We start from the raw sequence: 27,979 nt of genomic DNA on the forward strand, positions 1-27,979 counted from the left end.
AATTTTTACTCAAAACTTTTTAATTCATTCTAATATATATACATCTACTTTGTGTCATATCATATAGCATACTAAAGGCCCAGTGCACAGCATTCATGCACTCGGACAATGAGGGGTTCCCTCAGCCCAGCCTGCGCCCTCTCACAGTCCAGGAGCCCTCAGGGTATCCTAGCGCTGCTGCTGAGATGAGAAAGGCTCCGGCCACCATCTCTGCACTGGCTGTGAGCCTGACCTCTGGCTGAGGGGCGCTCCCCCTGAGGGAGCACACTGACGACCAGAGGGCAGCTCCTGTGTTGAGTGTCTGCCCCCTGGTGGGCACTGAGCATCCTAGTGACCAGTTGTTCTGTCATTTGGTCAATTTGCATATTGCTTTTTTATTATATAGGAGGATTATGTCTGATATGTGTACAATACTACTTACATATGCTCTATTTATGGACCGTTTTTATTTTGCTGCATAAAAATTACCATAAATATAGCAACTTAAATTAACAAAAATTAATTAGCTCACAGTTTTGAGAGAAGATAGGCCAAAATCAAGGTATTAGTGAGACTGGGTGCTTATCTGAAGCTCTAAGAAAGAATCTGTTTTCAAGCTCATTTATGATGCTTTAATGCGTATGCCATCTGTCATTCCCAGCTGTCAGGGGCCTCTCAGCTTCTCATGGCATTTTCCATCTGCAAGCCAGCAACAGTGCTTCAGGTTGTCTGTCTTCCTCATCAGCTACTAAGAAATCTCTGCTTCTTAAACAAAATGGGTGGGGGAGCTGCTCACCTAATTGGATTATTTATATATTAAGGTCAACTCACTTGGATTGTAAATACATCTTAAAAAATCTCTTCATGGCAGTTACCTACAATGTCCCTAGATGGGAATCATGAGAATTGTCTTTAGAATTCTACCACGTGGGTATTTAGGTTATTTTCAGTTTTTCACAATTATTTTTTATTTTATTTTTTATTTTATTTTTTTTAAATATATTTTATTGATTTTTCACAGAGAGGAAGAGAGAGGGATAGAGAGTTAGAAACATCAATGAGAGAATCATCGATCAACTGCCTCTTGCACACCCCCTACTGGGGATGCGCCCGCAACCAAGGTACATGCCCTTGACCAGAATCGAACCCGGGACCTTTCAGTCTGCAGGCCGACGCTCTATCCACCGAGCCAAACCGGTCCCGGCTCACAATTATTTTTTAATATATTTTATTGATTTTTTACAGAAAGGAAGGGAGAGGGAGAGCTAGAAACATCAATGAGAGAGAATCATCGATCAGCTGCCTCTTGCACACCTCCTACTGGGGATGTGCCTGCAAACAAGGTACATGCCTTGACTGGAATCGAACCTGGGACCTTTCAGTCTGCAGGCCAACGCTCTATCCACTGAGCCGAACCAGTTAGGGGTTCACAATTATTTTAAAAATAGAGCATTTATATGCATATGCATTTTTATTTTTTTCTATTTTTTTTATTTTGAAATTTCAGAGAGGGAGAGAGAAAAATATCAGTGATGAGAGAGAATCATTGGCAGCCTCCTGCATGCCTCCTACTGGGGACCGAGCCTGCAACCAGAGCATGTGCCCTTCATCGGATTTGAACCTGGGACCCTTCCGTCCGCAAGCTAATCCACCAAGCCAAACCAGCTAGGGCTCCTTACCCTTTTATGTTATATGAAATTCTTATATATACGAGGTCTGTTTATGGTCTTTATCCTATTCCATTGACCTGCTGGTACCACATTGCGTTAAGTAGCTTTATATTAGTAGGATAACATATCTTAATATCTGATAATTATAGTTCTTCATCATCCTTTTTTTCAAAGTTCATTTGCCAAGTTTTCAGCTTTTATTATTATTTACTAATGCCAATTAAATACTCTTCCTTTAACACAACTATAAATGATTTATATTATTACCTTATACTCTGTTGTTACCTATTTAAGTAGTATTCAGTGAAGCCATATATCTTTTCACTAGAGATCATAATTAGATAAATTTTATTATAATTGCTGGTAATGTAATACATTTCCTTTGACATAAATGTGATGCTTCTAATATAGCAACATTCCCAAAAGATATTAAAGATTATTACTATGTAATATTTATAGAAATAGAAAATTAAGTGGCCTAAAATTTAGCATCAAAACCAAGAAGTTCTCAGACTGGTCTGAATACCAGAATTCTGTGTGGATTTGACTACAGAATGTCATTACATCAACAACAGAAACTAGGAGGGTTACTAGCTGTGACTTTGAATATACTTCTGCCAAAGTTCCACCATACTAATTTTTAATAGAGATTAATTTAAGGAAGTTTTAAGAAATATTACATGACAAATGAAAAATACTAAAAAAACACAACAAATAAAACATGATAAATGTATTTTAAAAATTAACACTCCAACACTCCTAGGCATTGTTGTTTCTTAGAGCATTAATTTACATTATATTCTTGCTTGAGCGGGTCAAAGATGCCATAGTCATTCTAAAAAAATTTTTTTCTCTCAAAATAATTATTTTGTTTTTAAGATGTTGGCAAATAAGATTTTAAAAATATAATAATGTAATTTATAAATATGTCACCACGGAATACTAACAAATTTCTTATAGAAAACATTTGAGTATTTAAGCTGCCTCCTCGCATTTAGAAATACCCGGAAAACATACAATCCTGAAGATGTGGCAGTATTTACACAATCCTTTTTCAAAAGTCCCTTGACATAAACAGTTCTCAGTTCTAATTTCAACTGCTTTATCTTCAAAAGATGATATTTCGTGGCAAAGAATGAGATCTTTTCAGAGTTCTTCTATAGTTTTGATCTGTGTGAAGATGCTGGATTGAACAAACACAGCCCACAGAATTAAAAATATGAACACTTGAATGTAGAGGATCATGCAAAACAGAGAATTCTGAAGTTTTCTGCTTGGGGTGTTTTAATGGAAAATTGTTTTTCATGGGATTTTTTTCTTTATTCTCTCTTGAGCCTATGTCTTTGTCTTCCAGTGCCCGGGCAAGCATGTAGCTAACTTTTCTCTGATGAGCCAAAGCTTCTTCTTTATCATTCAGCTGCATTCACAGGAATTAAACATAAGCCAGTTAGTCAACAAGTAACAGTAAAGAACTATAGTCAGAAATATTTTATCAAAATGTTCAATCTAGCCCTAGACAGTTTGGCTCAGTGGATAGAGTGTCGGCCTACGGACTTAAGAGTCCTGGGTTTGATTCTGATCAAGGGCACATGACTGGGTTTCAGGCTCAATCCCTAGTATGTTGTGTGCAGGAGGCAGCCAATCAGTGATTCTTATCATTAATGTTTCTCTCCCTCTCCCTCTCTGAAATCAAAAGTACATTTAAAAAAAATTGCCAAACTTTAAAAAAAAAAAGTTCAATCTGTCAAGTCAATCAGTATGAATTAATTAGGTATCCACTCATTCCCAAGCTTTATGCTACAAGTTATTGATATTTTTTCAAAGAAGAAAACTATTCTTTCTCCTAAAAATTGTAAGTCATCAGAAGGGAGGAGGAAATAACATATAAAAGTATATATGTATGTAAAATCAACATGTGCTTATCACTGTAAAAGAAGGTGAAGTTAAATATAAAATTGTTTTTACATTTATATGCAAATAACACTCTCCTATAGATAAGCATGTTTGTATAATGTGAGTCTCTTTGGTCATCTGAAATGGGGATAACAGGACTGGTTTCAAGCATGTGGCAATGATTAGAGGATCTCTGAGGAATTGGATAAGTGCAAGGTCTTGTCATAAACTACATTTCAGTGCAGATGACAGATGCCCTTTTTCTCAGAGGTGGAGCTTATGTAGAGAGTATAAAGAGAAGAAGGGACATAGAGGTTTAAGTGTAAAGAGGAAGAGTTGAATTAATAAAAAGAAAGCAAATATACTAACCAAATCTATTAGCATCTTAAAGACTTCCTGAGGATTATCCTGGTCTTCAGTCTTCTTAAAATTGTTTTCTGAAGGGAGCATACCCAACAGTTTCTGCCCTAAGGTCTTCTTAGTCCTTTGTGATAGTGATCCTAAAATTGAACATGAAAATCCAGCTGAGACATAAAAAGACACAGATGTAGTACTGCCAGGAAAAGAGGTACGTCTGACCCAATGCTAATTCACTCCTCAGGAGACAGCTACTAGCACAGGTGAGTCAGTGGAGAGGGAAGAGCACAGGCTTTAGCACCAATATAGTAAATGCAAGGAGAGGGCCACAGTGGAATCCAGAGCAACACGCTGCCATTCTGTTGCATCACCGCTGCTCAGCTGGCTACCATGGAGACAGTGCGCGCGCGCGCCCCCCCCCCCCCCCCCCCCCCCCCCCCCGGGAGAGAGTGCAGCCCATGCTATCAGATCATCTAAGTCCTCCAAAGGAGCCAACCGTCCAGATTTGTATGTGATATCTCCCAATTTTAGATGTCAGCCACTTAACATTATTTGAGAACACCATGCAGACCCCACAAATCATATCTATAGGCCAGTGGCATCTGAACCATGTGAACTCTGCTTTAGAACCAGAAAGTCCAGCACTTGAATCTTAGCCACTTGCTAACTGCATGACCTTGGACAAGTTCTGAGCTTCATTTTCTCACCTCTAGAACAGGAATAGTGCCTGTGCCTCAAGGTTGCTGTGTTGTTAAATAATAGAGCATCCACTGTGGGAGGAGAGTGGGCAGTTAGCATTTAATGGGTACAGAGTTTCTGTTTGCAAAAATGAAAAAGTTCTGGAGATGGATGGTGGTGATAGTTACACAACAATGTGAATATGCTTAATGTTACTTAAAAATGGCTAAGGTAGTCATTGTTTTACCACCAAAACAAAAAAATCCACAGTTGTGAAAGCATCTAGCCCAGGTACTGACAATGTTGAAAAATCCACAATTGGAAGTATGTCACTAATGCTCTCCTTCATCCATAGAAAGAATAATTTATAACACAAAGTACAAAATTAATAGATTTATATAGAGAAAATGTCAAGATTGTTTTTGGAATGCTTTACAAATGGTCTGCTGGGAAACCTGGAGCAGATAAACCACAGTGACTGGGACTCACACTGATCTCTTCTGTGAGCAACTGTGGCAAAGTGGAAACACCAGACCAGCTGACCCACTCGGCAACTTCAATGACTGGATGAATCTGTCTCTACATTCAGCCTACAAAAAGGACCTGTGCTTGTCTCACAAAGAAAAGTTGATGCCTGAAGTGTTAACCACACAAAAGAAAATGACCTGTAATAATCATCCTATATCTGCTCAGATTATTGGAATATAGTACTAGTAAAAGTGATCAAAATCTTGTCACTAAGAAACTCACAGTTACTCAAACTTGTAAGGACTTGTAAAGTCTTTTCAGAGATGAATCAATCATTTTAAATTCTGCTTCTAAATCTCTGCTTTAAGGAAAAGCAAAGACTGGGAGCTACACCTATCAAATAATCTATGGGAAAGGTCCTAAGGTTTATTACTAGCTAAGAAAGGCAGGAATTCTGGAATATAAATGAGTCCAGCGCTAGCCGGTTTGGCTCAGTGGATTGAGTGTAAGCCTGTGGACAGAAGGGTCCGGTTTTGATTCCTGTCAAGAACATGCACCTCGGTTGCAGGCTCCTCCCCAGCCCTGGTCAGGGCGTATGCAGGAGGCAACCAATTGAAGTGTTTCTCTCACATTGGTATTTCCCCCAGTAGTGGGCGTGCAGAAGGCAGCCAATCAATAATTTTCTTTCATCAATGTTTCTCTCCCCTCTCCCTCTCTGAAATCAATAAAATCAATAAAAATATATTTTAGGGGGAAAATATATATATATATATATATATATATATATATATATATATATATATATCCTTGGGTGAGGATTAAAATGTAAATAAATAAAATGAGTCCAGCCCAGATGGTGTGACTCAGAGGTTGAGTGTCAACCTATAAACCAGGAGGTCACAGTTCAGTTCCTGGTAATGGGCTCCATCCTCACTAGAGGGCATGCAGGAGGCAGCCAATCAGTGATTCATCATTGATGTTCCTCTTCTCTTTAATCAATAAAAATATATCTTTTTTTTAAAATACATTTTATTAATTTTTTACAGAGAGGAAGAGAGAGGGATAGTTAGAAACATCAATGAGAGAGAATCATCGATCAGCCGCCTCCTGCACACCCCCCATCGGGGATGTGCCCACAACCAAGGTACGTGCCCTTGACTGGAATCGAACCTAGGACCCTCCAATTTGCAGGCCGACGCTCTATCCACTGAGCCAAACCGGTTTCAGCAATAAAAATATATCTTAAAATAATAATAAAATGAGTCCACACTCAAGTGCTGAAATGAGTACAAATCTACCTCTTAAAAGCCCAGCTTGGCCTATATAGCACTACCCTTATAGCCTATATCCATACATAGTTAGCAGCTCTTCTATGCCAGTGACATAAGGTTACTTTTTAATCATGTCTTCCCCCCTCCTTTTCTTTCTCTCATCACTCTTCTCCCTACAATGCTGCCCTAAAAGAGTATACTTTTAAATAGTTGCAGTGTGGTTCCTATAAAAGGCATAGCAGAGAGAAGAGATGCCCCAAGGATGATTGCCCACACATTTGTTGTCCATGGTAGAAATAGATACTCTTAATGTTTCCCTCTGATTCCTAAAAGGCTAAATACATGGACTATGTTTTATTTCCCTGGAAAAATCATCTACCTTGAGTTGGACATTGAAGTTTTTGTCAAGGAATTATAGAAAACCATATAAATATTGATTTTGTACTTCCTATAAATTACTGTTGAGGACTTCATTATATTTGCTTAATGGCCTCTATAAGTCTCATGTCACAAAAACTTTTAGAAGTTAATTTCAGGACAATGTGGAATGCCATTAGAAGAGTACTAAAGATTATCCTGTTATTTTATGGCTTTGTTAATCCCAATAGCTCATCTGTATATATAATATCCAGTGACTCCTTTCTTCCAATAGATACTAAAATTTTAAATCACAACTGTATGCAAAATTTTAATTATATTATCAATTGTATTGAATATGCTTAATCAACTTTGCTTATAACCAAGAACTTCCAAAATTATACCTGATTTTGTCATTATAGTTCATATTTACCATCCTCTTTAAGGTGCTTCCAGTTTATCCATTTTGTTTCTTTTTTACACATTTTATCCATTTGTGTCAATCTTAGTGCCTGGTTATTTTTCCTCATTAATTGTTGCTCAAATGCAATTCTGAATGCATCTGCCATTATGTAAGCTTCTTCTTTTCTCTTCTGCAAAAGTTCCAGCTGGTTTTGAAAGAAAGTTTGAAAGATGTCAGAGGCAAAACCAGAATAATTCTTGTCTGAATGCTGAGTCAGATTAGCAAATGCAATCTCCCTGCCTAGCACGGGACTACTGTCAGTGTTTCGTCAATTTCATCTGCTTTAGTTAGTAAGTGCCAGTTCTCGCTGGCAGGAGCTGCCCACTCTGAACTGGATTACCAGAAATTCCCCTTGTGGTGCCTGTCCATCCTCTTGGACTTCATTATCGTAGACAGGTCCTGTGTTCTGCCCCTCTAGGGAGAGGGGAGGCTGCCAAAGGCTGCATTTCAGTACTCCAGTGGGCCGTTCCAGCCCATACCACTGAAAATGATTTTGAATTATCATCTTTCACACGCCTCCTATAGTTGACCCTTACTCTGATCTATGTAATTATATGCTTCTCCTGATGAATTCTTAATATTTAGCTGTTAGCTTTTCCATATAGTCTGAAGATTTTAAATTCCATATCTTCAGTAAAGGTAAAATATTTTTGAAATAATGCCCCATGCACTGTATTTGTTATTAAAGCTAATTAAAATGACAGCTACCATTTGATTAAATGCTGGTCATGTGCTAAACATATATCTACTTCCTCTAGTTCTTACAACCATCCTCAAGACTAGTTATTACCCTTTGTCTAACATATGTGTCCAGAGCCGGAGCTAGACAGTGATGGACCTAAGATCAAAGCTAGGTTTGGTAACATAAAGGCTCCTTCCGCTGAACCTCACTGCTCTTAACCTTCATGTTTATCTCATTAATCACTGTTGCAAATCCTAGTAATTTTAAGTATAAGTGCACCTTTTCCTCCAATCCTATATAATAAAGGGTAATATGCAAATTGACCCTAACAGTGGAATGACAGGTTGCTATGACATGCACTGACCACCAGGGGCAGATGCTCAACACAGGAGCTGCCCCCTGATGGTTAGTGCGGTTCCACAGGGGGAGCACCACTCAGCCAGAAGCAAGCTCATAACTGTCCAGCACAGTGGTGGTGGCGGGAGCCTCTCCCGCCTCCATGACAGAGCTAAGGATGTCTGACTAATGGCTTAGATCCACTCCCCATGGGAAGCGGGCCTATGCCATTAGTCAGATATCCCCTCAGGGCTCCCAGGCTGCCAGAGGGATGTCTGACTGCCAGCTTAGGCTCAGTCCCCCAGGGAGTGGGCCTAAGCCGGCAGGTAGACATCCCCCAAGGGGTCCTGGACTGCAAGAGGGTGCAGGCCAGGCTGAGGGACTGCCCCCCCCTCCGCCCCGAGTGCACGAATTTTCATGCACCAGGCCTCCATTGTATAGTATAAACAAAAGAAATAGAATTTAGGAAGTATTAACTACAATCTTAGGCAACCAACTTTATGTGGCTACAGTATTGTGCCAAATACTATCTGTATTTGGAACCATGTCCAATTTGTAAGTCAATGCTATTGTATAAAACTAAGCATAAGATCCACTGCCAACGACTACTAAAATGAAGCTAATAATTGCAGATACTTCCATTTATTCTACTATTTGTTTAAATATATTTTATTGATTTTTTACAGAGAGGAAGGGAGAGAGCTAGAGAGCTAGAAACGTTGATGAGAGAGAAACATCGACCAGCTGCCTCTTGCACACCCCCTACCGGGGGTGTGCCCACAACCAAGGTATATGCCTCTGACCAGAATCGAACCTGGGACCTTTCAGTCCGCAGACCGACGCTCTACCACTGAGCCAAACCGGTTTCGGCCCATTTATTCTACTATTAATAGAGAAACAAAACCAAAGCTTTTACTGTTCTGATAATGCGATACCTCTTGTTTGAGCTGGAGCAGCCTTTTCTGAGCGGATGCCGCCGTTCGAGCACAGGAACAGGACCTTCCTCCGGGACCATGGCAGAGGCAGGCTCCAAGGACCGCCAGCTTTAAATCCAAAAGCATTACCCCGTTACTAAGTGTCAGAAATGCAGGACATTACTCGGCTGGACAGAAATGCAGGGGCACACCCACACAGACCCATGCACATTTCTAGTCAAGCATCTTATCCAAAGAAACTGGAAAGGAAAACAAACATAGAAGAAAACTGAGACCAGCATTTCAGGACTCAAGAGAAGGTTCATTACATGCAAATGAGGAAAGAATGTTGTTACTTGGAACAAAAATGTAATGGAATTCTACCTTCCTTCTTTTCACTCTCCACCTTCACCTTTAACCTGGCACCAGTTTCCTATGATTCTGAATCCTTGACAGGACTTGACCTAGTGAAGCCAATATTAACATCTACCATGTGGACTTCCTGTGACTGGACTTGGCCCTGCTGCCCAGCATTCACTACTGCCAGCTCCTGTCAGGGAGAGTTGCATACTCAAAACTGAATGGATTTTAATGTCAATGAGAAAAGCAATCATCTGTCCACTCCTAAAAAAAAAAAAAAAAACAAAACAATCTATGGCCTATCCAATTTGGCTCAGTGGAGAGAGAGTCAGCCTGCAGACTCAAGGGTCCCAGGTTCGATTCCGATCAAGGGCATGTACCTTGGTTGCAGGCACATACCCAGTAGGGAGTGTGCAGGAGGCAACTTATCGATGTTTCTCTCTCATTGATGTTTCTAATTCTCTATCCCTCTCCTTTCTTCTCTGTAAAAAATAAATAAAATATATTTTTTAAAAAATCTATGATTATATACCGTGAAACCCTCCTAACATAGCTTCTGCTAAAACTGTAAAACTAAGGAATAAAAGTAAGGAAATGGCTAACACATCCCTTAATCTCGAGGAATGACATGCATGAAGGGTGTGGTACTAGCAAGACAAGAGCTGAACTAGACAAACCCATGGGCCTCTCAGACTCAAATTGTAAGTAGGATGCTATAACAGGGGAATGTGTAACAGATGGTGATGGTGGGAAGTAGAAAATTTCCATCCTTCTAAGCTTTCATACCTGCTTACCTACCTCAAGGCCCGAAACCTCTGTAAAGTCACTTTTAGCATTGCACATGTTTTCCTGAGCTGTCTTCTGCTGTTTGATTTCCAGCATCGCAAGGGCTTCCAAATACTGTAGATTCAAGTCTAGGAAGGGCCATACAAAAGAATGTAGTTATGAGGGCTAACTCTGGTCTCACCTAATCTTGTTACATCAACATCTGTACTCATTTCTTTACAAGCAATGCATATACATCAGGCATTGCCCACAAAATTTGGCCCCATCCAGAAAATCTGCTAGAATAGTGGGAATGGCTGGAGTGAGAGAATACATGTGTAACACTAGATAAAATGTTATTACTTCTAATGTGGAAGTGTCTTAACTTTGCAACCTAAGTCTGGTCTTCATTTACCCGGAGTTTTTGATTTGTAGCATTTTCAAAGAGAAAATATACAAAGGCAAAATTATTCACAGACTTTGTAGATAACCAGATGATGGACTATCATATTTGTTTTTTGTCAAACGTACCAGCAATCCGCCCTAGCTGGTTTGGCTCAGTAAACGGAGCATCAGCCTGCAGACTGAAGGGTCCTGGGTTCAATTCTGGTCAAGGGCACATGCCCAGGTTGGGGGCTCTATCCCCAGGAGGGTGTGGGCAGGAGGCAGCCAATCAATTATTCTCTCTCATCATTGATGTTTCCCGCTCTTCCTCTCTGAAACCTATATTAAATATATATATATAAAGTACCAGGGATCCAAACTCTATCAGATTTTTTTAAAGAATTTTCACAAGAGGATCTCAAACCATTTAGAACATTTCTGCTATTTACTGGAGAGCAGAAAACCTTAACTTCTCCCCTCTTGTTGCAGGGCGGAGTGGGAGGGAGGATGAGGAGGGGTTGTCACAAGCAGCTTCTGTCTGGAGCACTAACCTAACACAGGAGAAATCTCCACCTGCTCAAATCACTGGTACGGAGAGGCACCGTGTGTGTGTGTGTGAGTGTGTGTGTGTGTGTGTGTGTGTGTGTGTGTGTGTGAAACCGCTTTGGCTCAGTGGATAGAGCGTCGGTCTGCAAACTGAAAAGTCCCTGGTTCGATTCCGGTTAAGGGCATGTACCTTGGTTGCAGGCACATCCCCAGTAGGGGGTGTGCAAGAGGCAGCTGATCGATGTTACTCTCTTATCGATGTTTCTAACTCTCTATCCCTCTCTCTTCCTCTCTGTAAAAAAATAAATTATATACATATATATATATATATCTTTATTGATATATATATCTTTATTGATATATATATATCTTTATTGATATATATATCTTTATTGATATATATATCTTTTTTCTTTTTTTAAAAATATATTTTATTGATTTTTTTACAGAGAGGAAGGGAGAGAGATAGAGAGTTAAGAACATCAATGAGAGAGAGTCATCAATCAGCTGCCTCTTGCACGCCCCCTACTGGGGATGTGCCCGCAACCAAGGTACATGTCCTTAACCGGAATCGAACCTGGGACCCTTCAGTCTGCAGGCTGACGCTCTATCCACTAAGCCAAACCGTTTTGGCTGATATATATACATATCTTTATTGATATCAGAGAGGAAGGGGAGGAAGAGAGAGATAGAAACATCAACATCAATGATGAGAGAGAATCATTGATTGGCTGCCTCCAGCACACCCCACACTGGGGATCGAGCCCACAACCCAGGCATGTGCCCTTGACTAGAATCGAACCCAGGACCCTTGAGTCCACAAGCTAACACTGTATTCACTGAGCCAAACCGGATAGGGCAAGAATTATTCACTGTTAAATAGTAATTTTGTTACATAAATTTTACCTAAAACATTTTTAAAATTAAAAAACGTAAAAGATGCATTTCTTCTATTATTCTTAAAATATATTACTTCTAAATATTAGCACTTCATCTCTATTGATGTGTATGTTATTAACATAAAACATTATATAAAATGAATCTTTTAACATAATATTTTAAAAGAATCATCAAAATACTATTCTTACTTGCATTTTCAGACTTCAGCATTTTAATTTCTTCCGTTTTTAATTTCAAAGTTTCTTTGAGGACTGCATTTTCACAGTTTAACCTGGGGGAAAAGTACCCACCAAATGTTAATAACTAAAACATTAGTGCTTTGTACTTATATCAGAATGTTTTTACCACATAGAGCACAAAAAATATATATAATTTTTCCTACTTCAAAGTCTAGAATTTAGATGTTACAAAATAAAGACAGTTTAAAGGAGTGTGGAAAGGTTTTGAACATACTCTAAACCCTTAAGTATAGCTCAGAAAAAATCAGAACCAGAAATAGCTCTAAGGCATCCATTTTGAATATTCATTCTCTTTACTAAAGTATTAATTCAGCTTAATAAACATATCCTTGGGTGAGGATTAAAAAATTAAAGTTAAATTCACACTAATGAAAGAGTTGATCAAAAGATTTTGTTTGAAAAAATAGTGTCAATGCTAAAGTAATTTGGGAAACAATGACTCTTACATTGTTTTTAAAAGTACAGTTAGCCCTAGCTAGTTTGGCTCAGTGGATAGAGCATCGGCCTGTGGACCAAAGGGTTCAATTCCGGTCAAGGGCACGTACCTAACTTTCAGGCTCCTCCCTGGCCTGGGCCCTGGTCAGGGCTCGTTCAGGAGGCAACCAATCGATGTGTTTCTCTCACATTGATATTTCTTGATAGTTCTCTCTGTCTTCCTTCTCTCTCCCACTTTCCCTAAAAATGAATGGAAAAAACATCTTCGGGTGAGGAATAACAAAAAAAAAAAAAAAAAAGTAAAAAAAAATAAAATACAGTTTAGCCAGGCCAGTATGGCACAATGCATTGAGATTCGCCCCAGGTACCAAGAGGTCCGATTCCCAGTCAGAGCACACACCCGAGTTTCAGGCTGGATCCCCAGTAGGGAGTATGCAGACGGCAGCCAGTTGAAGTTTCTTCCTCTCTCTCTAAAATCAATAAAAACATAAATAAAAAAAATACATTTTATACTATTTTTTAAACAAGAAAATTAAAACTAACAGAAAGACATGGAGCTGGTAAGTGGACAAGCAATAAGAATTTTATAATACAGTTAGCTCAAGGAAGATGAAGGCCTAAGCTACATTTGAATTACAAACATTTTAAAGATTCACAAAGAAAAACTATAGAATAATAATATGCAAACCTGTCATATTTTTGGGTCCAAGTTTCCTCTATATTTTTAGTTCTATTCTGTTCAAATTCTATTTTCCACTGCAAGGCATTTATTTCCTATAGAAAAAAAAAAAAAAGCACTTCAGGACATTGTGATTAGCTAAAATAAATAATATAATCACTTCACAGAAATAGGTTCAAGAGGAAAAAAAACTAAGCATTGCTCAAAAAGAGAATGACATTTGTAAACCCACATAACACACCACTTTAACACTCAAAAGAGCTTTGCCAGAGCTTGCTTACTATAGGAGAAATTTGAAATTGTTTAGCTTAACAATTTGCTGGTCCAAACCTGGATTTCTCATCATTCCCCCCGAATCCCCTAACCAGTGGTCGGCAAACTCATTAGTCAACAGAGCCAAGTATCAGCAGTACAACGATTGAAATTTCTTTGGAGAGCTAAATTTTTTTTAACTTAAACTTCTTCTAATGCCACTTTTTCAAAGTAGGCTCACCCAGGCCATGGTATTTTGTGGAAGAGCCACACTCAAGGGGCCAAAGAGCCACATGTGGCTCACGAACCGCAGTTTGCCGACCACGGCCCTAACCCATTCAGACTCCACAAGCAAAATACACTCCTGGAAGTCTGAACCCAGGGCCGTTTCTTCAAGGAGAGTACTACCGGCACAGGAACAGGACCTTCGAGGGTGATTCCTAACTACTGTTTTAGTGAAGATGAGGTGGCCAGACAAAGGCAGGCTCTGGAAGCAGAGAAAGAAAAGGAGAAAAATAGGAAGTGTCAACCTGGCAGGCCTCCTCCTCTCTTAAAATGAGGAAATAAAAGAAACCTAATACTTTGTCCATTTCACAATCTGGATTATAAGCTCCAAAAGGGGAGGAACCATATGAGGTGAAGCACACCTCGCAGAGGGTAACCACTAACCAGGTGACCTTTAAGGAAATTCTGCCTGAGAGCTTGTTGGATTAACTACATCTGTGCTAAAAATGCAAATACCTTCTCCAAGGATCTCTTTTCATCCACAGTTTTTTGAAATATTGCCTGGGTATGGCTTGTGGCTTTGCCAAATATTGCCTAAGAAAAATAAAAATCATATCAGTACAAATTAAATTTCTAATCACTCCTATATGCATGATGAAGTTAACATTTTTATTTTAAGACAACAGAAAAGTAATTTGAGATGAGAATTTCCACAGAAGACTACCTTTTATGGAGTGTTTGATAGATCAAAAGTCAGAAGATCTTGGTTTGGGTCTTTCCCACTGAATGTGAGCATGCACAAAAGGATTTCCACACAAAGACTTGTACACAAACATTCAAAATATCCAAAAAGTGGAAACCCAAATGCCCATCCACTGGTGAATGGATAAAAAAATAAACAAAATGTGTTATACCTGTATAATGAAATATTATTTGGCAATAAAAAGAAAGAAAGTGTTGACACAGGCTACAGGATGCTTGAACTTCGAAAACATGCTACCTAAAAGAATCAGGTGCAAAAGAATCCAGACACACAGTGTATGATTCTATTGATATGAAATAGAAAAGACAAATCTATAAGACAAAAGGTAAATTTATGGATGGAAATGGGAAGTGACTGCTAAGGCATACGTAGTTCCTTTTTGTGGTGTTGAAAATGTTCTAAAATTAGATTATGGTGATGGTTGCACAACTTCAGTTTTAGTAAAAATGAATTGTGTGCTTAAAATGAGTGAATTTTATAGCATGTAAATTATAACTCAATAAGACTGTTAAAAAAATCTAGACCTCAAAAAAGGACCTCAATTATATTGAGCCCTGCTATTTTTGTTTTAAAACCATACCACTTAGTACTGAAATGTGAAAGTGATGGAAATTTAAAAAAAAAAACTTCTTACCATGCTTTGAAGAATTTTCAGTGCTGCCACTTTACCTTCAAGTTGTCTTTGAGATGCCTCCAGTTCGGTTTTTAAATTCTCTACCTCCTGAGGAGAGAAATAAAATGAGTCTTCTTATCGGCAATCCCAAATGATCACTTTGATAGTCTACATTTAAGCTCCACATCCAGTTTGACTGGATGCAGCCTGACCTTATAAATGAGGTTGGAAATTACTATGGGCTCTATAAGTGGACCAGACAGACCAAAATTGAGAGCCTCACTATCAGGCGCCATTTGTAACTCAAAACCCCAAATATTTTGCTTTTACCCATCTATGCCACACAGTTAAGAACTTGAAAGAAAAAAAAAAAATTCCTTAGGCCACATAAAAGAAACACGAGTATTCACACAGCTACAGTAGTTATGATGGGTTGAATTGTGTCCCCCTAAAAAGAAAGGTTCGAATTCTAACTCCTGATTCTGCGATTGTGACCTTATTTGGAAATAATCTTTGCAGATGTAATCAAGTTAAAAAGGGAATCAGATTGGATTAGGGTGAACCCCAATGATGGTGTCCTTATAAAATGAGAAAAATCTGGGCACAGACTCAGGGGTCAAGGCCAAATGGCAGAGGCGGAAACTAGAGTGATGCCGCTTTGAGCCAAGGAATGCCAGGAGCAAGCACATTGTCGGATTCCCCTCCAGACCTCTCAGGGGGAATATGCACCCCACACACACCTCTTGATTCTGGATTTCTGGCCTCCAGAGCTGAGACTAAATCTCTGTTGTTTTAAGAGTATATGGCACATTGTTTCAGCAGCTTTCACAGGAGTCACAAACACACACCAAGACCGGCTGCCTGCTTCCCAGAGGAAAGGCACCCCACCCCTCCAGAAACTCCTGCTCCCAGCCGGCGAGCCACCTCCTGGCAAACTTTTTGGTCTTTTGACTTCAAAGAGGTTAAAGTAAGGCAGGTTATTTCAAGCCATACATACAGGAAAGACAGATGGAAAGAAGTAACTATTTTCTCCAGAAGATTTGAGAAGTAGTAGGTGGGTGGGGGGAGGGGGGGGCGGGACACACACACACACACACACACACACACACGCACGCACGCGCGACGACGACTGGAGGGCATATTTCCGTAAAGAGCCTTTTTGAGAGATGAGGAGGATAAGAAACTGAGGAGGCCAGCTCATAGTTTTACCCCATGGCTCCTTCACATTATCTGGAAAGCCAACGTTTGCCTTCGACACAATTCAAGGATTCCTTAAACAAAGTATCTACCAGTGGACCTTTATCCCCATGAGAATTTTTATATTCACCAGAGTACATACCTCTAATGTTTCATCAAGACGTTGCTTTAACTCTACATTTGACAATTGGGAATTAGAATCTATTAGGAAAAAAACAAACAAACATTTTCTTTAACTAGTAATATAAGGACATTTGTTTACAAATTATCAAATGTAGATTTCCCCTAAATTGCAAAGAGAAATGAATTGTAATAAACCAAAAAATTATAAAAATAGGTAGCTTAAAATATTTTACAAATGAAGAGACACATACTTCAAATAAAAAGACTTTTAAAAAGAACCCTAGCTGGTTTGGCTCAGTGGATAGAGCATCGGCCTGCACACTAAAGGGTCCTGGGTTCGATTCAAGTCAAGGGAACATGCCTGGGTTGCAGGCCCAATTCCCAGTAGGGGGCTTGCAGGAGGCAGCCAATCAATGATTCTCATCACTGATGTGTCTATCTCTCTCTCCCCCTCTCCCTTCCTTTCTGAAATCAATAAAAAAATATATTTTTAAAAAACTGTTGTTAATAATTTGGTCAGTTACTACATATTACTACTATCCAAACATAATACAAAAACACATGAATGTTGGTGAGTGAACTAAATACATTTTGGTGTTGGCTTAAATTTGATCAATGTAGTGATATGAATAGCTAAGAAATAACCTGAATTTAATTTCTTTCCAACGAGAATGACTAGCAGTCTCTTGTGACTTCAATTATTCTCTCCTTATGTGATCAACTGAGACATTACACTGAGCTTTCCAGGAACTTAATTTTATTTTATTTTCTTTTTAAAAAAATATATTTTATTGATTTTTTACAGAGAGGAAGAGAGAGGAATAGAGTTGGAAACATCGATGAGAGAGAGTCATTGACCAGCTGACTCTTGCACACCCTCTACTGGGGATGTGCCCGCAACCAAGGTACATGCCCTTGACCAGAATAGAACCCGGAACCCTTCAGTCTGCAGGCTGACGCTCTATCCACTGAGCCAAACTGGTTTCGGCCAGGAGCTTAATTTTCATTGCGGTCCCACTGGCAACAGGAAAATGTTATAGTGACAAGTTACAAGCAGGAGGAAAAGTAGAAGAAAACTAGAATATATTGAGGAATATTAAAATTTTCTCAAAACAATTTTTTCCTCTGCTATTCTGAATTTTCATCAACATGACGGTATCCAAGGTAAAACCTATTTCATATTTTCACTCTGATGATGCAACATTTCAAAGGAGGGACAAAAGTGACATTGGATTGACAATGACAAGTTCTGTTTTATTAATACTGTGGTAGGCAGAACAATGGCCCCCGACAATGCCCACATCTTAATCCCCATAACCTGTGAATACACTGCAAAAAGGACTTTGCCGATGGGATGCACCTGGAGATGGAAGAGTACCTGGGTTACCCAGCGGGGTCCAATGTACTCACAGGGTCCTTATCAATGAAAGAGGAAGGCAGGAGTGTCAGTGTCAGAGTGATAGGCATGAGGAACACCCCACCAGCCACTTCTGGCTTTGAAGATGGAGCAGGGGACCATGGAAGCTGGGAAAGGCCAGGGAACGGGTTCTCTCCTAGAGCTTCCAGAAGGAAGGCAAGTCCTGCCGATGGCTTGATTTTAGCCTGGTAAGACCTGTTTTACCAGGTCTGACCTACAGGACTGTAAGATAATAAATGTGTTTTGTTTTAAACCATTACATTTCTGGTAATTTGGAAATAACCTATTAGGAAACTCACACAACATTCTCACCTAGGATCGGGTCAACTTTGATAAAAGATAAAAGTCCATAACCCAACAAAACAAGAGCTCATACTATTACTATTGCATCTTGCTTCCATCCCAGTGGTTTCCCCATGTTTTTACAAAGCATCATATTCAGTTTTCAACATCTAGCTTGCAAAACAGTATGCACTCCTATGCATGATAAGAAATTGGAAGAAAAATACAAAATAATCCCATCCTGATTTCAAGAAGGATTTTGAGGGATAGGGATAGATCCCCAGCTACATCATGTTGTTCGTGTATCTAAAATCATGCTTCTTGAATTACTTTTGTGTTGTTCTACTGTGTGTTGGCTCCACTTGGGTGGGGAAGTTTTACAATGTGGATTACAAAAGATACAGTCACAAAAGCTATGCCACGGCGTAGGCATGGCCTCATCCTTGGGTTTCCAAACACTTGGAGGCAAATCATTTAATCACAGTATGATCTGCATTTTATTCTTTCCCTAATGTACAGCATCATTTATGTTTAGTTATAATAAGTGAAGATTAATTTTTTTGTGATTTAAAAGTATGTTTTTATTTATTTCAGGGAGAGGGGGAGAGAGAGAGAGGAACATCAGTGATAAGAGAGGATCATTGATCAGCTGCCTCCTGCACACCCCTACTGGGGATCAGGCCCACAACCCATGCATGTGCCCTGACTGGGAATGGAACCATGACCTCCTGGTTCATGAGTCAACAATGCTCAACCAATGAGCCACGCCAGCTGGGCAAGACTACTTTTGTTTTGCTAATTTTTGAGAATTTTGTGGCATCCCTAAAATAACCAGAAACTTGTGTGTTCTGCTGGTAACACTCCTTCCCCACATAAGCACTGGGCTTGCCTGTTCAAGTGTCACCTCCGTAGCAGGCCTCCCCTGACCCTTGCCCAAAATAGCAGTGTCCCAGCCCCTCCAATCACTCACTATCCCTTCACTTACCACTACCTGACGTTGTAGGTTTATTCTGTGTCCTACAATTAGGGCCTTGGACAATTTTGTTCAATGATGTTATTCCCAGAGCTTAGAACTGTCCCAGGCACCTAATAGGTACCCAGTAAATATTTGTTGAATTAGAAAAAAATAAAAAGGAATACATGAAGTATACCACTATATCACACACACAAAAAAAGCAAAGTGGGTAATTATTCACTGATATAACTAACATGTGTATTAATGCAGAATAACTAGCGTACTTCTCAATTTGAACAATTCTTGGAAACAGAAACATGGATTATCTTTGAATCATCACCAATCTCAAGAGGCGAATAAAGAAACATTCCTGAAATGCACTCTGGAGAGCACTATCCTGAGTGGGGAGGGAGGTGGGGACACGGCATCCTTACCAGTGCTGCTGTGTCGCCTGTGATGGTCTTGAGGCCAGGAATGCTGAAATGCAGCACCACTCCTTTCCTCCCCCTTTCTGGGGACTGGGGGCGGGCTGAAGGTCGTCTCATCTGACCTTTTCCTGGATGTGAACAAATGTGAAACTTGCACTTCATAAATCCCGCCGGGCCTTCTTCCGAGGCCATACCCTAAGTCGCCTTCTGCCATGTCATCGTCCTCTGCTTCCCAGGTCTGCACCCCGGCCTCACTCGGCGGCCTCAAGGCCCTGCTCATCGGTGACCATAAGGAGAAGCAGGCCCTCTGCAGGTAAAAAAAACAGTAGTTAGCTCACCGTCCGTACAAGAAAGTTGGGTTTTCCAGGGCAGAAAAGTTCCTGTTAGTGTGAGCACCAGCACACAAACGCCATCCAATTCAACATTTCAGGACTCACTGGAGAGAGAAAAATCCCACTTCTTATTTCCAACAAGCAGCAAATGGTAAGGAAGCAGGAAAGTCAGTTACTGAATAACCTACTGATCAGGATAAAGCAGGTGGGTCTTTGCCAAGCTTATAAAGCAACAGGTTCTGTTTTCACAAGCCTAAGAGCGACATAAAATTCAGACAATTCTCTGAAAAAACAACAACACGAGCCTTGCAATGAAGGACTAACTAAGATCATCCAACCTCTGTTCCCTCTCAGCCCTTTATTCAATTCAGGTGCCAGGGCTCTTCCGGTGCAGCCCCACTCGGCTCCTTCCTCCTTGGCCATTTCTGGGCAGACACTGTTAGCAAAGGTCTTGTCTGTGCGACAGTGATAGGTGGGAGGGGGAAGTGCCCCACCTCCCTCTCAAATCAGATTGCCTCCGTTCAAAACCGATTTTGCAAGGCAACCAGCTTGGCAATCGCAAAGCCTTCTCAGTGGCTGAGGGCCTGATGCCCATCTCTGCCCGCCCTCAGCCTAGGCTGACTGCCCTGGCCTCCCAAGCTGTTGACCATGCAGGCCAAGTATTCCTGCCCCAGAGCTCTGCATTCACCCTGCCCCCGGGGGTGGGGGATGGAGAGGGGGAATGAATGCTCTTCCCCCGGAGAGCTGACAGTGATTGCTCACCTCCTGTCCTGTGGGTCCTTCCTTCAGTCTTACCTTCTCAGTGGGGCCTTTCCTGGCACCCCATCCAAAACTGCAAACTTCTCCCTGTCCCACGTATCTGCTTTCTCTTTCTCCTGGGCACCATGACCTTCTAACAAAGCCACTGCTTTGTATCATATTTTACCCATTCCCACATCACGCCTCTAAAAGGGGAAAGGTAGTACAAAAGGAGGAGCCCAGTGAAGCCGAGGGTGGCTCCAGCCTGCCTGGAATGCCTCTCAGGAGCTGGGCACCCTGAAGATTCCCCCCCCAGAGCCCAGGCCTGCGGTGGAGGCCCTAAGAGAAAAGTGAAACAAAGGAAAGCCTCTCCACCAGGGCAGAGGCTTTCCTTTGTTTGGCTCACCACTCGTTCCCAGCGCCTACAACTGAGACATAATTGGTGCTCAAGAAATCCTGTTTAATAAAAGAACAGTCCAGCTGGAGTGGCTCAATTGGTTGAGCACTGACCTGTGCACTGAAAGGTTGCCATTTCGATCCCCAGTCAGGGCACATACCTGGGTTGTAGGTTCAATCACTAATTGAGGCATATAGAAGGCAACCGATCGATGCTGCTCTCACATCAATGTTTCTCTCTCTCTCATCAATGTTTCTCTCTCCTCTCTCTTTCTCTCTCTCTCTCTCTCTTCTTCCTCTTCCCCTCTTTAAGTATGTCCTTAGGTGAGCATTAACACACTCACAAACAAAAAACCCAGCGACAGCAAAAAGAATAAAGCAAAGAAAGACTATGCCAACTGAAATCAACTTGCCTCTAGGGCAGAAAAACAAAACCATCACCTCGGCAAGGCTGCACACTGGATACCATGGGGCTAACTGCCTGCCCAGAAGAAAACATCTCCAGGTAGAAACTCCCCACAGGGAAATCATCCCTGAGCCTTCCCGGCCCGAGACCATCGTGGGCACCGGCCTGACAGTGGCTACCTGGTGGCTGGAGAGCACCTGAGATGCTCAGCCCAGAACAGAATGCAGCTAAGAGGGGCTTTCACCACCACATGTTACCAAACAGCCACTTGCTGTAGTTATTTAGAAATATTTCATCCTTTCACAAGACTCATTAAAAAAAAACAACCACCCACATCTGACATACTTTTCTAAATATCCTGCTGTTTAAGTTGTTGCTTACCAGGACTTTCAAAAACAAATCTCATATATGCAGTCCTTCAAAAATAGTTACATCTCATTTTTTACTGATCTCTCTCTCTTATTCTTCCACTATTAAAACCATACATAGATGCCAAATAGATCTGATCACGAATGAAGGGTTTTCTGTTGTTTTTAGGGTCCAAGTACCATATGTTTTCAATGTGTAAAAGCAAAGGCCCTTAAGCCCTAGCCAGTGCAGTTGGTTGGAGCATCATCCCCTACAGCTAAAGGTGATGGTTTTGATTCCAGTCAGGGCACATACCCAGGTTGTGGGCTCGATCCCTGGTCAGGGTGCATATAGGAGTCACTGATCAATGTTTCTCTCTCTCTCCTCTCTCTCTCCCCACCCCCCTCAGGAAAAAAAAGTCCTTAGAAGATTTAAGGTAATACATAATAAAAGAAGATACAAAGATGGAAAGACACTCAACTCAACATCATTAGTCATCAGAGAGTTGTCAAATTAGACTACAGTGAGATTCAATCATCTATTATAGCCAAGATGTGCACATCCACATACACTATTGGTGGGAGTATAAAACAGTACAGACACTGTGAAAAGTTTGACAATTTCTTTTCAACAGTGACCCAGCAATTGCATTCCTGTTATTTATCCAAGAGAAACAAAAATATATGTTCAGACAGAGATGTGTGCAAGAATGTTCATAACATTATTCAAATTAGTCCCAACCTGGAAACAACCCATATGTCCATCAACAGGAAAACAGACAAGTTACAGTTCATCCATACATTACAATACAATACAATACAATACAATACAATACAATATAATACAATATATTCAGCAATAAATAATGAATGCCTGATATATGCAACAAAATGGGTGAACGTCGCGGACATTTATACTAACTGAAGAACCACATACAGTATGAAATCCTAGCAATATAATAGACCATAGATCAACAGTTGCCTGGGATGAGAAGGTGAACTGCAAAGGGCATGAGAGAAGTTTTTTGGATGATGGAAAAGTCTTATATCTTGACTAGAACGATGGTTGTCAAAATGAATCCAAGCTGTATACTTAACAATGGTGCATTTTAATATATGTAAATTTTACCTCAATAATACGATATTCCCAGAAAAAAAAAAATAAGGGAATTTTAACTGGATTAGGGGACAAGATGAAAAGTGTGTTAATCGCTGAAACCGGTTTGGCTCAGTGGATAGAGCGTCGGCCTGGGGACTGAAGGGTCCCGGGTTCGATTCCGGTCAAGGGCATGTACCTTGGTTGCAGGCACATCCCCAGTATGGGTGTGCAAGAGGCAACTGATTGATGATTCTCTCTCATCAATGTTTCTGACTCTCTATCCCTCTCTCTTCCTCTCTGTGAAAAATCAATCATATATATATATATATATATATATATATATATATATATATATATATAAAAGTGTGTTAATCAGTTGTGTTCTCCCATATAAGAAAATAATTAAAATGGGTGCCTTATATCAGCAACAATTTTTAATAACCTAACAATAGCGAACTAGTACGTATTGCTTGCTTTCTGTGTTCTAGACACTATTTTAAGTGCTTTACTTAGATTATTCTATTTATTCTTTACAAGCACTCTGTAAGACCACACTGTTATTATTAAGTACAGTTACACTGAACCACACACAGGTTAAGTAACACAGCTAACCAGAGCCAGAGCCAGATTCTGAATCCAGATCCCTGATATCAGAGACACTCTTACACTCAGCCACTGCTTTGTATCATTTGGAGAATTTCAATGAGATTAACATCAGAGTAAATCAAGTTTCTATTACTGAGTAAATCAAGTTTCTAATAGAACTGAAAGTAAGAGCTTAAAATAGCTAGTTTTAGCAACACTCAACAGTCCATTGGGCCCATTTTTATTTTTTAAAATATATTTTTATTGATTTCAGAGAGGAAAAGAGAGGGAGAGAGAGAAAGAAACATCAATGATGAGAAAGAATCATTTATTGGCTGCCTCCTGCATGCCCCCTACCTGGAATCAAGCCCAAACCCTGGGCATGTTCCTGACCGGAAATCAGAGCGTGACCACTTGGTTCATAGGTCAATGTTCAATAAGTAAGCCACACCATCCAGGCAGATCCATTTTCCCCAAAAAACTTTAATAAAATCATCTTGGTTCCTTTACAAGTTTACTTCCTAAATAAGTAAGTTCTATTTTAATTTGTCAGGGTAGATAGGAAGTTATGTGTTACCTAAGATGCTGTGTTTTCTAGATTCCTGTTTATAACCTCATATCTCTGCTAAGGAAGATGTGGTCAGGGTTAGGCAGCCAGCAGTGAAGAAAATGGAATTGGTCAACACAAAGGAAAAATGCAATAAGAGGAAAAAATATGCAACCACAGGATTAGCTAAGAATATTTTTTAATGTACCCCATATATTCAGGCATCATGAGAACATCTTCCTGGTATTAAGAGTTTAACATAATAGTAAGCTTTCACATGGTCCAATGCCCTACTGTTTTTTAATTCAGGAACTATTGGCGGTGGACCCTCCCAATTTTTATATACTAATAGTAATATGAACGTGGAATGCAATCAAATTAAACTTGACTTTTGGAACATATTACTAACATTCCATTTTACTGCAAGTTTTAAATGCATTTAATGTTGACAGCCAGGGAGGCAGTAGATGTGCAACAGAGAAGGCCTGGCCTCGGGAGTTCTGGCTTCCAATTTCACTCCACTACTGCTATTCTGTGACTTCTTAGGGCCTGTCTTCAAATTTCCAAAATGGGCTTAAGCATAACTACTTTAGAGAGTTATGCTTAGCTCTATAAACCCTATATTTGGGCACCACTAATATATCTGAAATCAATGTTTAATGAATTAGAATTCGAGTATTAGTTTTTTCATTTGTTAAATGGAGGAATTGGAACAATTTTTTGTTCTTTAGAGCCCTAAAATCCTATTGAGTTCTGTATCAGCATTTTCCAAAGTGCCGCCTGGAACCCTAGTTCTATGAACTGTGAGGTGTTGCTGAGAATGAAAGAGCCCTTCTGGTTTTATTAAGAGAGGTACTTTACCATGCCAGGCTAGGCACAGACGCCTAGCCTCAAACCATACAGAACTTAGGAACCATCTCTCTGCTCCTTGTTCTGTGGTCTGGTCACTCGGGAAAGGCCATGGGATGAACAGATTGCAGACAGAGCACGAAAACAACTCTCTGAAAAGAGGCCAGTGACTTCCTAGCCACTAAATCTAAGACCTAGTCTCGTCCCTCCGCCACCTCCACTTCTACTGACTCACCGCCCAGGCCCCTGGCCCCACAGGAATCTCGTTGGGGGGGGGGGGGGGGGGAGGAGAGGGGGAAAGAGGTTTGAAAAGCCAAGAAACCTTCCCCCACCCCACCCCCAATCCTGACTCTCTCTTATCTGCCCCCTCAGGCTCCTTTCCTCTTCCTGTCCCTTCAGTATATGTTTGGCTTCCATTCTTAAAGACACATATCCCGCAGGATATCCTGGTAGCAATTCAAACACAGCTTGTTTAAAAACAAATTCATTCCCCTCCCCAGTTCCAGCTGTGTCTCCTCCTGCGTCCTCTATTTCTGCAAACGCGGCAACCGTGCTCTAAAACACCCAAGCCCAAACTTCGGAATTTTTTTTCTTCTCTTTGGTACCTTCAGTTGTCAAGTCCTCTAGATCCACAATCTCCCAATGCCTTGTCCTTTGCACCTGAACTTCACGGGCCTGGCTGAATTTCTTATTCTCCTGGTCTAAGCCAGTAATTCCCTAACTGATCAACTCCAAGCTACCCTCCACACTGTTGCCAAGCACAGATCCAGTGATGCCTGTCCACTGATGGCTCCCATGGCCTGTTTGATAAAAGTGTTGCTCTGTTGCCCAGCCAGTGTGGCTCAGTGGTTGAGGTCACAGTTCAATTCCCTGTCAGGGCATATGCCTGAGTTGTGGGCTTGATCCCTAATGTAGAACATTCAGGAGGCGGCTGACCAATGCTTCTCTCTCGTCATTGATGTTTCTATCTCCTTTTCCCTTCTCTGAAATCAATATATATATATATATATATATATATATATATATATATATATATATATATAATTTATTTTTTTATTTTTTTAAAGTATTGCCCTGTTTGCTTCAAGAATCCCGTTTTTACTTCCTGTTTCAACTGTGAGTACTCCCTGGGCATGCCCTGTGCTCCCACGTGAGAGAACCTACCTCTGCTCCCAGGTAGCGGCAGCCGGGCCACCTTCAATTCCCACCCCAGGGATGCTTCCCCGCCCTTAGGTCAGCCAGGCCTCCAGAAAGGCCACAGGATGAACAGGGAGTATTTGTGTCTCGTTTGCTTGTGCATCACAAGTGTCCCAAAGATAGCTGACAGATTTAAAACAGGAAACAGATTCCTGCCTGGAAAACTGGACTGGGAGCATCCACACCCAGTAGCCTAACAGCTCTGGCCTCAGCAAACAGGTTGGTCAAACAAACAATTCCTGTCAGGCCTGGCAGAGAGCGGTGAGCTGGATCCCTGCCTGTCGCACAGCCCTGGAGGCTTTTGTTCTGAAACTTTTCCTGTTAAGACAACTTTAGATTTGATTTACAGTGACTTGCAAATATAATACGGAGAACTCCTGTATATCCTTTACCTAGGTTCCGCTAGTGTTAATATTAGGGTACTTTTATCAACATTAAGACGTTAACGTGAACTAAACCACAGACTTTATCAGAAGCTCCCCAGTTTTTCTCCTGATGACCTTTCTCTGTTCCAGGATGCGATCCAGGACACAGCATAGCACTTAGTGCGCGGTCATCGCTAAGGCTCAAAATGAATAGGAAAACAATAAGGAAGGGAGAGAGAGAGGCGGAAACGGCCTTTCAATCCTATTCCTTATATTTTCACCGTCAGACAGGCAGATCCTCCCGCTTTTGGCGGGACAGTCCCGATTTTTAAACAATTTTCCCCGCGGCGTTTTAAAAGAGTCCAGATTTGTAATAATATAAACAATAAAGATTTATTAAAAAAAAAAAAAAAAAAAAAGTCCCGATTTTTGGAAATAATCTTTCCAATCTTTCCAAAAACCGGGACTTTTTTAAACGCCGCGGGGAACATTGTTGAAAATCGGGACTGTCCCGCCAAAAGCGGGACGATCTGGTCACCTTAAGCCAGCCTCGGCGGGAGGGAGCCGGCCGGCCAGCTCGTCCACAGCCGCCGAGTCCCCACGGCTGCGCGCCGCCCGGGCCCCCCACGCGCGGTGCCCCCTGCGGGCTCCGCCCCGGCACGGGCCCTACCGCCCGCGAGGGGGTTGTGGGACCCCGCCGCCCCCGCGCCCCGCGCTCACCCGGCGCTGAGCCTCCGCGTCGCGCGCCGCCCTCCGGCCACGTGACCGCGGGAGGCGCCGCCCGGGCATCACCTGCGGGGCCGAGGGCGCGGGCCGCGGCTCCACCTGCGAAGCCCGGCTTCCCCGCTTCCTGCTCCACCTGCAGAGCCCGGCTTCCCCGCTTCCTGCTCCACCTGCAAAGCCCGGCTTCCCCGCTTCCTGCTCCACCTGCAGAGCCCGCTTTCCCGCTCCGGCAACCGAGGTCTACATAATAGCCCGGGGCTGGGGGGAAAACAGGCCAAGGCCAAGTGTGTGCGCCAGTGAAGGTAACGTTAGGCCGTTCAATGCTATCTAATAAGCGCATTGCACTGATCTTGTCCTACCATCAGGGGAAGCTTTTAGAGTCTAGGTTCTGTCTACTTTTCCATCTATCTAGGTATGTTTGCTTTTGAAAAGCAGCTGGTTGCCGAAACCGGTTTGGCTCAGTGGATAGAGTGTTGGTCTGTGGAAGGGTCCCAGGTTTGATTCCGGTCAAGGGCATGTACATTGGCTGCGGGCACATCCCCCCTGGGGGGGGCGGTGCAGGAGGCAGTTGGTCAAGGTTTCTCTCTCATCAATGTTTTAGCTCTCTGTTCCTCTCCCTTCCTCTCTGTGAAAAATCAATAAAATATATTTTTTTTTAAAAGAAAGGAAAAAGAAAAGCGGCTGGTTAAGGAAAATGTGGAGAAACACTAAATATAGAATAAGTATTACCAACCCTCCTTTCCTTAAAAGGGAATACAAAATGG

At 41.3% G+C, this 27,979-nt stretch overlaps 1 protein-coding gene across 9 annotated transcripts; it reads right to left on the bottom strand.

Annotated features, from left to right (window-relative positions):
• Positions 1-394: 394 nt before the first annotated feature.
• On the bottom strand, positions 395-27,703 carry CCDC125 (coiled-coil domain containing 125). 9 transcript variants are annotated; one of them, XR_014794791.1, is made up of 13 exons: positions 27,386-27,418; positions 27,213-27,317; positions 19,638-19,938; positions 16,569-16,627; positions 15,251-15,337; positions 14,370-14,447; positions 13,386-13,471; positions 12,212-12,294; positions 10,227-10,342; positions 9,090-9,197; positions 7,078-7,281; positions 3,912-4,042; positions 395-3,066 (listed from the first exon to the last, which is right to left on the bottom strand). XR_014794791.1 is itself a non-coding variant. In XM_084880909.1 (13 exons), exons 2-13 carry the CDS (start codon positions 27,279-27,281, stop codon positions 2,758-2,760), a joined length of 1,602 nt encoding a protein of 533 aa, XP_084737035.1. In that variant the 5' UTR covers positions 27,282-27,317; positions 27,386-27,703; the 3' UTR covers positions 1,109-2,757. The 9 variants fall into 9 exon arrangements, 8 of the variants coding, with proteins under 8 accessions (XP_084737035.1, XP_084737034.1, XP_084737036.1 ...); XM_084880909.1 differs by having other exon boundaries at positions 1,109-3,066; positions 7,107-7,281; positions 27,386-27,703; XM_084880908.1 differs by lacking the exon at positions 27,386-27,418 and adding an exon at positions 26,593-26,686 and having other exon boundaries at positions 1,109-3,066; positions 7,107-7,281; positions 27,213-27,342.
• Between the last annotated feature and the right edge of the window lie 276 nt (positions 27,704-27,979).

Source organism: Pipistrellus hanaki (assembly GCF_964339955.1).
Source record: "Pipistrellus hanaki genome assembly, chromosome: 4".
NCBI classification, from domain to species: Eukaryota; Metazoa; Chordata; class Mammalia; order Chiroptera; family Vespertilionidae; genus Pipistrellus; species Pipistrellus hanaki.